General features: G+C 39.4%; 1 protein-coding gene across 1 annotated transcript in view; it reads right to left on the bottom strand.

The window, feature by feature from the left end:
- The window catches only part of adgrl3.1 (adhesion G protein-coupled receptor L3.1), an 87,755-nt gene that overhangs the window by 59,599 nt on the left and 15,581 nt on the right, over positions 1-12,575 (bottom strand). Inside the window, exon 3 of the mRNA XM_062425724.1 lies at positions 6,443-6,552. Within this exon, the coding sequence (XP_062281708.1) occupies positions 6,443-6,552 (110 nt within the window). The remainder of the gene's footprint in view (positions 1-6,442; positions 6,553-12,575) is intronic.

Raw genomic sequence — 12,575 nt, 5'->3', positions numbered from 1 at the left:
GTGTGCATTGTAAATGTACTTCTTGCACTGGGTGCATGTATATTGTGTTTTTTCTGTCCATCTTGGGTCCACACACTTCACAGCACTTTTTTTTGTTGCTGGCCACAATCTAGAATAATGAAAAGCTTCTGAGCTGGCTGAAGCTCATCCTCCTCTTCCAACTCAGTGTCAGACTCATGTGATCCTCACACTCTGAAACTTCATCCTCTGCATCACCATCTAAACCTTCTCTCTCTTCCAAAATCAATTGTAAGGCAGCCTGAACAGAGAATCTTGATCAGTTGTGGTATGGAACCACGCTGACACAGCTATTCATAGTGTCAGGTCCCCAAGATTGGTTCCCGCAAGACAGAGGGTGAAATGTGTGGGAATGTGGGTGCAGATAGTGTTGGGTACTCCAATTTTGCAACAATTTTGCAACCTTGTGCGGGAACAGGTGGGTGCACCTGTTCCCGCACTCTCCTTCGCTCTCTCACACACGCATGCACGCACACACGCACACGCGCACACACACACACACACACACACACACACACATACACACACACAGGCCCAGAGAGGAGGAAGGGAAAATGAGGGTGCACAGGATCCTTTACACACTTTCACTAGACCCGGGTCCAGTGGACCCGAAGACCCTGTATGTAATATAAATGTGTAGGGGGGGGTATACAGGGGGGGGTCATCGAAAAAAAATGTCTGATTCATGTTCCTCACAGATAATGAGCCAAGGCCAATGAATCTTAGTTTGAAAAAATTATTATTTGTATCATTTTTCTTAAGCTAAAAACTGAAAACGGGTCCCACAGACCCGAATACCTTATAAGGGTTAAAGTAACAAAAACCCTGTTATATTTTAAAAAGAAGTTGTACTGGTGTTTTTTGCCAGGATATTGTTGAAGTCAACCTCTGTCACACATAGTACTCCAAACTGCCTTCACTGTGTTATTAGTTCATAGATGCTACAAACTCAGCTACAACAATGTTATGACTGAATTTGGTTATTAATCATCCAACCAGATTTAACAATGTATTTTCATAATCTAATTATTATTTGGGATACCAAGATTTAGGGTGAATCATTTATGAGACTCAATCAGTGAATTGGTTATCATTTCCCTGCCTATTTAATGTGAATTAAATCCTATCCTTCATAATCAATTATTAATTATTTCTGATAACCAAATGAATCTGAATAACCCCCGTAATCCCTACATAAGAGAGGAGAGGTCTTCTGTGCCAGCCACCGAGGATAGCTATAAGAGAGAGATTAAAAATAATTTGTTCTATGACAACTGGCTGGAAAACGTCCTTGTTTCCAAGAAAACGTCAACAAGAAAGTATCTTCTCTCAATCTTTTTCTTAGTGTTATTCTCAATTTAATTCTGCAGAGGTGCAGCATGTTTTTATCTATCTAGCATCTTTGACTGATCACTTGCAAATCCACTTAGATTGCACTACTGAATAGTTAGTTCTGCAGCAACAGAAAGAAATGATTCCTGCTCATTTATTCTGAGCAAGACTTTGAATGAGTATTAGAAAGCAATTGCAGAACAATAACACTTAAAGCAATGAGGGAAAGCAATGTGAGAATCTGTCGCCTGTCTAGTTTCACATTCATTAAAAATAACCTAAATATTCATTAAATTATGAGTGTATCTTCTCAATTTTTCAAAATGTCTGTAATCATATGAAAAGCTCTGTTACTGTATCTTGGATGCTCTCTTTGCTTCTTTCCATTTCTCTTTCTCCTTCTTGTGTGCAATCACACACTCACACACATACAGAGGCTGTGTTAACCTGACTGTGCTGCGGTATAAAGATAATTAGCATTTTTATTGAAAATGTATGGTTTATTAAGGAGGTATTCATCTAGGAGGAAAGACAGTGTGTGTGCTCATGAGTATATGTAATAGGTGTGTAAGCATGGTGCACAGGCACACTCCCGTGCATGTCTCTGCAGACGAGTGGCGACAGCAGCCTTACCACTATTATCTCTGATCTCCAATCAGCTCGGCCAGCTGAAGCCCAAGGTCATTTATGGACACAGACAGTTTTTTTTGTTTTTTCTAATCTTTCTCTCCTCATTATTCTATTCTTTTTCTCTGTCCTCTCATCCTCACCGGCCATTCTCTCTCGTCATTTCATGCCGTCTTTCTCCTCGTTCATTCACTCTGTTACGTCCCCTGAATTTCTGCCACTTCCCCCTAGCCCCAACCCTGTCCATCTCACACTGTGTCTTTTATCAGTTAATTCATTCTTTCTGTTCCTCGTCTGCTGGCCTCGTCTAACCTATTTCTCTCTATCTGTGTTTCGGCTGTCACTCTTTCCTCTCTCACTCCCTCATTCTGTCTCTCTCCTTCTGTCCCTTTGGTTCCTTTCCATCTTCTCTTGCTCGCTCTGGGAAACACAAAAACGCTTGCATATGTGTACACACAAACACACAAACGCACACACACACACACACACACACACACACACACACACACACACACACACACACACACACACACACACACACACACACACACACAAAAACACTGTAAATGCATGTAGACTACATGTATATTCACACATACACTTACACACAAGGACAGACACCTAACTGAGAGCAATTGTTTCCACAACAACATGCACATGCATGCTCGCACACACACAGACACATACAGCTCCTCTCATGTCATCATGATGAAGTTATTCCAAGGGTCCAATCTGACAGAAGTCTTTAATTGGACAGACAAGAAGGTGATTTTATCTTTTAATTAGCTTTCCTACTGAGCCAAGTTCTATTGTCTAAAATAGACTGCATGGGTATTGCATAACATATCACTGGGTTTTCTGATTAATACACTAAATGTGGTAGTAGGCTAATTGCTTCATAACGCCAGTTGGAGAGCCAGGGTCTACTGCATGTAGATGAGAAAACAGATAGACATAATCCCCAGTATTCCTGGGTGTTTAAATAGATGAACATGAATGAAATAATACATATAATCATATATCTTCTTCCGCAAAATTTGTAGAGATTAAATATATCCATGTATGAGAGCTGCCTTGGAGAAGCAGTTTACAGTGGTGTGTTAATGTATGGATATTTATAGTCTGCCTGCAGTGCTATGAGCAAGTATACACAGGTGGCTAATTACTGCCAAAGCTAGCTGGCTAGTTTGGCACACAACTGCCACATACTCATACCACAGAGAGCCAGAGAGAGGAAGCGGGAGAGCACTTGATTTTAGCTTTGGAGAACAGCCAAAAGCCTGCAGTGCAGGGAGGAGAGATGAAGAGTTGTGAAGGTACTTCAAGCCAAAAATCCTCAAGAAAAAAGAAAAGGAGAGGAGAAGAGGAGGAGTGGGGGCAAAATTTCCCTGAAAACTGAACCGTACATAATTTAATTACCTGTTTTACAACCCACTTTGAGATTTGTTTACAATATCTAGTAGTGGGAAACATACCAGCTCGGCTTTAACGCCAGTTCCCAGGGAAACATCAGCTCATTTTCAGTCCATGTAATCAATTGCTGATTAGCAACACCTGACATCAGAGGTGATCACTATGTCAGGTATTTCTGCAACCAGCACTATCAGTGTGTTTAATGAAGGGGAGACCTATACTTGAATGATTTATTTATGGATGTCCCTTGATATTATAGTCATTTGAATGCACTGAAGCCAACCACACCTTTGTGCGTGAATATGACAATTTGTTAAAGTTGGGGCTTTTGAGTGTTTTAGGGATGTGACAGTTTGCATTGTCATATATTTCAGAAAAAAAGCCTTCTTTATTGATCCATTTTGATTTATGGCAACATTTTGGAGATATTTCACCACGTAATGTCTTAGGAAATGGATCTTTCAAAACAACACAGCTGACAGCATTGATTTGATATGTCAAGCACACTGGCTTGATCGTAGACAGCTGGATCTCCAGCCTGAATGTCAGCGGACAGGAGTATGTTGTTCACACAGGTTCAGACATTATTACACCTTTCAAAGAAAATTGATTTTATAAATATTTGAAGGATGCGATATGAGGGCTCTGTGAAGGGTTGTGTCACGTAAGGCTTGAGGTACACTCAGACAAAACAATGTGAAGTGTAGAGTCATGGTATTCAAGGATTTGTGTCACATTTATATAACATATTTCTCCCTGCAACGTTGTGCAACATTTCTCATGACTAAACACACCCACAGGAGGCAGGTAGTGTATCACAGCGCCACCTGATCCAGCCTGAACACTTAGTCAGTACACGGAAACTGCTAATGTACTGTCAAAGGTTCTCTCTCTACAACGCACCATCTCTCCCTTCCTCTCTATCTTTTTCTCCAGTGCTCCATCTCTCCTTCCCTGTGTCCCTCGCTCTGTTAGCTGAGCTCTCTAATGACTTTGGTTTCAGATGCTGTCTATTTTTTGCGGGGGGGGGGGACATTACCCTGACGGACCCATTGTTTATCAGATCAACATGCAACTCATCTCCCTTTACACTTCTGTGTGATGTATCTATGAAATAAGCAGTGCCGTATTTTTCCAAGCTGGCTGCAGTTAGTTATAATAAATATAAAAACAACACATGCAGACAAGTTTCAAATGAATGGGTGAGAGAAGAGTGAAAACACACACTGAGACACACTCAGTTTTGATGCCTGAGTGTGTTGTGTGAGTGTGTGCCGGCGCTTCTTGGGGCATTAAGCAGGTATCAGGTTGTGTTTCCATATGCTCCAGAGAGGGCTCTGATAGTCCTATTATTTAATCTGCTGGTCATTCTAGACGCCAGGCAAGAGCCGTTTAGCCAGACATAATTGAATGCTTCAGTGTGGGAGATCACCTTGGCCATCTATATAGAATGCAGTGCCAAGGCTGAATACTCAGAAAATAAAATAAAAATAAACGTCTGCCACTTCTGCATTATTTCAGGAAGGATTCTACACATACACACACACATACACAAAAAATCTAAATCAAAAGACTTTCTCCGATCAATCACTACTGCGATAGAGCTCATATCTGGCGCACACATTTCTTTTGTCAGTACACTGCAAAAAAAAGTTAAATTTCTTCCGTACTCATGAAACTAAGTCTGCATAAGGATTAACCTATTTTTTAAACTTGTTTTTAAAAAGCTGATAATTACTAAAAACTGTCAGTTTACTCAAAACAAGTGAAGCTCAAGTGACTTAATCAACTGCTTTTTTGTGTGAAAGTCAGATTTTGAGACTAAATGGACTTTTTGAGACATAGTTTTTGCAGTGAATAAATCTAAATTGTATTTCAATAATGTATTTTATGATATGTTCCACCCAGAGGTGTTTTAAGTGCAAAGAAAATGTTTCAACAAAATACATACAGCACATGTATAAAGACACATTCTCATTTCAAAACAGTCACATTGTTTCTTTATATTTACATTTGTGTGAGCTTGACAAAGGGGACAATACTCATCAAAGGCATGTAATACAATTTAAGAAATGTAATTTGTGATGTAACAAACAATGCATATTGTCTATCTATAGGTGCAGTGTCCGTGCAGTAGATCTACAACTGGATTGGAAAGAAATCATATCATATCTTCAATAACACGTATATTCAACTCAGATCAGGGTCTATACTCTAACTTCTGGTCTTCTCTCAGTGAATTTGAGGTATACTGTAATTTAGATTTTTTTTTAATTTGTCATAAGAACTATTGCATTTTTAGCTGTTTTGCTGTTATCTGGTTGGGTTTTACACCCATGTGAACAAACATAATCTTAACACCTCTTGTTGTAGAAAGTAACAGCAGTGATGGAATAACTTGAGATTTGTCTATTTTGCAAAAACCGGCACAGGCGTTGTGCTTTAGCTTTGCCTTTGGACAAACCCTCTAAGCCGGAATGTAATGTAAAATAAACATCAAGGACAAACAGATCTCTTTAATCCATGAAGTCTACACTCTGAACCCGTATGCATTTATTATGTAGTGAGCTGTAAACCAGATTTTGGAGAAAACTATGCTGGCAAAAAACAAACCAAAAAAAAGAAACCGATTTTGGCATATATTGCTATTGCATCACTTTAATGTTCTACTCTATTGAATACGACCTCCTAGACTGTTATCACACGGGTAAAGGTCATATAGCCATCTGTCATCATTTGAGGCCATCCTTCTTTCTCTTCCTTCCTCCCTTGGACTTTCCCCAGTGAAAACGGATGCATCATAACTTCCCATATAAACTTACTCTGGCACTCACATTACCGATTAGAAAGGCCACTTGGGTACAAACTGCATGTTTGTCTGTTGAGAAATCAGTATGAAACACTACAGTTTGGACCTTTGCAGTCTGATTTTTAATAAGCTACAACTATGTATCAAGATGATTAAATGAGATTACTTAAATTTCACTGGCATTTAAAATACAGTGTGTGGATTAACATTTTTATGTCTAGTTCTAAAAATAAGTGTACTTACTGTAAGGAACACACTCATACTGGACCTCCAGGTATTTATATGTGCCAGGGCAAGGATCAGGGAAGACATCAGGGCCGGCCACCACAGCACACTGGGTCCGGTTGTTGCATCTGGACAGAGAAGATAAGCGAAAGAAGCAGATATGAGATATGTATCCAGATACATGTGATCAAACACACACAAAAGAAGATGTGTAAGTCTGAAGCACTTATTCATAGAGCTACTGTATGCAGACCCTGACATATAATGCATGTAATGTAATATATAGTGAGATGCATTATAACCACTTAAATAATACAATGCATTCACCCTGACACACACTCAAGAGTCCTCTGTGTTATGACCCTTTAGATTGACAAGAGAGCAGATAATATGCCCTTACCGACACAACTGTTACACTAATGGAATCACTGAGTTAAGTCGCAATGGTCCACAATGGCTGCTGAAGAGCTGCTACACAAGGACACTTCTGATGTGTGTGTGTGTGTATGTCTGTGTGTGTGTGTGTGTGTGTGTGTGTGTGTGTGTGTGTGTGTGTGTGTGTGTGTGTGTGTGTGTGTGTGTGTGTGTGTGTGTGTGTGTGTAGCCAGTACAATAACCTATGGCTTTAAGAGTATTTTGCCCCAGACTCCAGATAATTAATTGTAATTATCAGGGGGGCTCTCTCTTCTGACACACTAAAAGTAAGTATTTCTCACTCTTATTAACACAGGTTATGTAAGGCATCGTGCTCTATATATTCCCCATACACCTGTGAGGGTTTGTGTTTGATTGCCTGCATGTGTGTGGCTATAAAAATGAATACATTACATGTATGTGTAACTGCTTGTAATCATACACGCCAAGGCCAGTTCATACAACAAAAGATGATTTGTAGGGGGACAGTTGGAGCCCATATATAATCATGATAGAAACATATACTACTACTACTACAGTACTGTACAATACTACCCCACAGTGAAGTGCCACTGCATCTCAATGGCAGAATAAAGTATTAAAATAATGTGAATCAAGAATCACATGCAAGAACAGGGACAAAGGACACATGAGGAGAAAATGCCTATTTTAAGGTGGCTGATGAGCCACTTCTCCTCTCATCTGAATATTTTCTTTCAATTAGAAAAACTGTTCTGTGTCTCCGTCTTTTCCTCTCTGCACACCTGTCAAACAGGCGACATTTACATTAAAACATTCAGATTCTCCCATTGAGATGTTTTTAATGAGCATGTCAAACCCCTTAAGTCACTTTTCTTACAGTATCATTCTGCACTTTGCATAATGAAATATGCATGAGGGCTAATTTAATTTTTTGTTCAATATTCACATATAACACACAGAAATTAATGTAGGCTACAGACATCCACTTATGACATATATCAGTGTCTATTGCTGACCAGTGCGTCTGTGGTCAAGTGAAAAGTTATTGCAGTTTAAAAGGTTTAAAACTCCATGTGTTGCAATGTCTGTCATATTCTAATAACAATACCCACTAGTTTTCTCCCCTTTTTTCCATCCCTCCTTTTTTCTCGCCTCTGTGCTTTTTAATTTCTTGCCCCGGTGCCTTCATCATCGGTCACCTGTCATCAGTGCAAATTGTGGACTGGAGGGGACACAAACTGACACGCCACCACAACTTTGCTCAGAACACCCACTGATGGACACGACCGGCTGGCCCACAGTGGTAAATCGGAGTGCACAGCCACATTTAATGACCTCACAAATTTGGTAGTTTAAAAAAAATTGGTCCAATAGTTCTGATGTCATCACAACAAGAGATGAAGACATGAGATTACAGCTACCTGCTCAAAAAGGGAATTAATTATTTCCACACATACACATTTAAAGTTGAAAAAGCCTGACACTGGTAAGACCAGGAAACTCAGGAGATTTATAAAAATGTATCATCCCTAAAGAAAAAGTCAAAAAAAATATTGTAATTGACATGAAAAGATGCTAGTAAACTGGGCAGTGATGCTTAGCATGATGCTAAATGTAACTGTACAAAAAACAGATGCATAAATAACTGAAATACAATTTTTTAAAATACCAATGCCAGGAACAAAAAAAAAAGAGAAGATGCAAATGTGTTTGGAGAGGGCAGAAGGGAGAAAATGCAGGTTTGTTACTAGGTGTAGGTATGTATGCGTTTTTACTTTATGACACTGCAAAAAAGGCTCAGCTCTAGGAACTTTCACAGATGACTCATAAGCACTGGAGGTTATTCACTGGTATTTTAAATAGAGCGTATAGAGCAAAGATTTGACATAATCTCTCTTGCACACTCTATCTCTCTGCTATCAACTCTTCTTTCTCTGTCTATTTTTGTCTGCACAACCTTTTCTTTTTCTTTTCCACACACTCTCTAAGGCAAGATAATAAACCAATTTCTTTCTCAGCTTTTGTCTTTCTCCTTTGCGCCAAGGAATTATTCTCCTCCGTTCCCTCTTCTTTGTCTCTCATTTTGACTGTCTGTTTTTTTTCTCTCTGTTTATCTGTCTTAAACCCACTTAGCTGCAGTTTCCGAAGTCACACCCAGATATATGTGGTAGGCCTCTTATTGCTGGCTTCTCTCTCTCTCTCGGTCTATCCTCTCTCCCTCCCTCCTTAATATCTTTCTCATCCCTATACCTCCCTCAGGGCGTCATCTCCAGCCTCCCTCTGTTTTTCCCTCGATCCCTCCATCCTTAGTAAAGCCTATGCTGACGTCACCATTCTGTCTGAGCCAGTAGTCTGAGTCAGATCCAAAAAAGACTCCCTTATGTCCCCAACACATCATCTCCTTCTCTTCATCTCCTTTCTCTCTCTCTCAGTCGCTCTCACTTCGCCAATGTGTTTATCCAGCAGCCTTACAGAACATAAAAACATCAGCAAAAATTCAAAATTCACATTCTCTCTGCTTACTGCCCTACGATGAATGTAGATGCAGAAACATGCACATACCCCCCACAAACACACCGCTGCAACCTACTGCTTTTTTTCATGAAATGGCTCTATCTTTTTCCTGTGTGTTTCCCTTAGTGTTGGCAGAAAAGCTCCTTTTTTAATTAGCATGACCACATCAAAACAAGGCAGTGGCCTGGATACCGCCTTGCCTGCTGGCTTTCTTCCCTGCAACGTGCAACACACCACACACACACACACACACACACACACACACACACACACACACACACACACACACACACACAAACTATTCACTAACAAAGCCGAGCTGTGGCAGGCAGGGAAAGAGAAAGCTGCGATGCTGCAGTGGGTGCTGCTGTTGTTATTGTCTGATGTTTTTCACTTTGTTTGGCAGACCTCCCTTCACTCTGACGCTGTCTCTGTTCCTCATATAAACATAACTGACTGACTGATGATTTGATGAGGTTGACGCTGGCTGGCTGGCTGGCTGGATGTGTGATGCGTATACATATGTGCAAGCACATGCATGTGACTGTGGGCAGATGTAAAATGGAATGTGTGTGTGTGTGTGCGTGTGTGTGTGTTTGTGTGTGTGTGTGTGTGTGTGTGTGCGTGTGTGTGTGGCTGCCTGCATGTGTGTATGTGCTCGAGTGCAGATGTGTTGAAGAACTATATAATTACAGAGCAAGTGAGAGCTGGGAACTAATCCTCAAGAGTTGAAAGAGGTGTCTGAGAGTGAGTGACGCACAAAGCCTCGGCACAGTCGTCAGGAATCATCATTCGGATAGCCAAACCATTCCACAACACTGTCTGAGTAATCTACAACACTGTGTGAACATGCTTAACACATTCAAACTTTCTGGAATATTGTAAACACACACATTCAGTCCCTTATTCACTGCTCCCTCAATAGTTTGAGGAAATTGCATTGTATTGCATGTGACGTATTGCATTGTGAGATTGTTAATAAAAGTAGTTTACATGCCAAAGACAATGTTTCCTTCCTTTACAAGAATTATTAAGGGAATGATATCCTGTTGTTTTTATCGTGATTCCGTTTTTTGTTTTTTTTGTTTTTTTTGCTGTTTTAACCTGAATTTAAAAGCCTAAACAGGGACAAATAGCTTGAGCCAGACGTTCTTATAAACATTACATCTGTTGCACTGCTTCCCCTTACATAACAGTGTATGCTCCCAGTTAAAAAACAACAACTAACTAATATAATAAAATATATAGTGCATACAAATTTGGCACTAAGAATCTGGACACTCAAATAAAATGCAGTAAAGTGCACCTTGATTAACACCCCAACACATACACACAACATTCTATCAACAATATATACTAACACAAACAGGACGTGACAAACAATTTTTATAGGATAGCCAAATTAAAACTGGTTCAGGTTCTGTTACAGAAGAAAAAAAAAAAAAATCATTCAAAATCCCATTGACATTTGTTACTAGCCTACCAACTAAAAATCCAGTCAGTGTGCCATGTGGCTCTCTTCATATGTGTAGTTAAGGATGGTACTTTAAAACAATGTTGGCCTTTAACAAACACAATTTCCCATAATCCCTAGATGTTCATGGGTGAAAATGTACAGTTTGATGGAAGAAGCGAGTCCAAGGATAAGTCTAGGGGTCACGGCTAGTTGAGGCATGTCTGTGATAACAGCCGGGCAAAGAGGACGTTTTTAGACAATGGAGATTATAACTACTAAATTGAAGGAAGTACTGTAGAAGAAAGAGTTTTATGAATAGACAAAACCGAGTTACGATGTGATGTAGGTACCCACGATGCAATTGCTTGTTTTTTTCTGTGCCCACAAATTAATTGTAATTTAATGTTGTTAGAATGACCAAGGTTTAAGTTTCTTATTGCAGTTGCTGCAGTGGATGACGGGCTGACTAAAATATGAGACCAATGAAAAAAATGTTGAATGAGAGATTGCATTGAGTAGCAGAAGTTAGTGGAGCAGAGGCTGGCCCGGACGTGATGTCATGACTTCAGCTCTCTATTAACATACAGTACATAAACATTCTATGAGCAACATACATGCAACATTCTATAATGCTGCAGTAACATTCCAGAACACCATTATAGACATTATTACTGCCTTTTATCAAACTGCTATTATATGTAAAATGACATAATGTTTCCAATACTGACTCGAATAGCTGGATCAGTAACAGTGACAATGGAACTGATGTCAGTCAATTTTATACCTAGAAAGGAAGACACATTGGTGGGGCCTGTGGTGCTGTCAAGACACTTTTCTCTTGCTAAAGCTAGATTTCTGCTCTTTTTTTCAGCATTGTGAAACACAAGGCTTCATAAACAGTACAAAATGTACGCTAACTTATAACACTATGTGAAGTTGTTTTGGTTACTATCTTTAGTAAACAGCAGTTATATGCAACATATAACTAAACAAAATCCCCCCGACTATTTACTTTATAATGATAGTGGTTATGTCAAAGCAAGCGACTGATAAAAGTCGAGTTTCCATTTAATTATTTAGCAATGGCTGGCAGTTAGCATTAGCTCTGCTCCTTAGGCTCACTTCGGGCGCTTTCTCCTATGGGATTACTTTCCTCTCTCGGTCAAAAGCAATGTTAGGAAAGCAGAGTCAAGTCTGATTTTGCCTGGTCTCAGTCTTTTCAACACAGTGAGGCATACAGCCTATTAATTAAACACTGATATCAGTTCAATACTCAATATTGGCTAATACACAAAGCCAAGTATTGGTATCAGGACTAAGAACGTCTGATAGGTGCATCCCTGTCTAACCCCTCAGTGTTGTACACACTTCAACATGTGAACATATTGTTGATTATATCGAACTGCATACAGTAAATGTATAGTTTGGTAAAATTCAGATTTTTGCGAGATGTAGCTTTTACTTTTATAGTGAAAGTACAATTCACAGTTAACATTCAGTGTTTCAAACAAAGAGGTAGTTGTGTGCACATCCCTTCCTACTGTATATTCAGGCCGGGAGTAGGACAACAGATTCAATAAAAGAAATCAGTGTCTACACACTGCACAAATTCAATAGACAAGAGTGTTGCATTTCTCCGCCGTAGAATTAAATTAACAAATTAAATGTTGTTAATTTAAATTTTGTCTAGAAAGAATTTTATTTATCTGCTCTTTTACTGTAAATTCTGCAGTCCTGCCTTGTCTCTCAATAATATATATTTTACAATACATAATTTCTTGGATA

This window comes from Scomber scombrus, chromosome 2 (assembly GCF_963691925.1).
Source record: "Scomber scombrus chromosome 2, fScoSco1.1, whole genome shotgun sequence".
NCBI lineage: Eukaryota > Metazoa > Chordata > Actinopteri > Scombriformes > Scombridae > Scomber > Scomber scombrus.
Note: the sequence above shows the minus strand (reverse complement) of the source record. Positions and strands in the feature narration are given on the sequence as shown.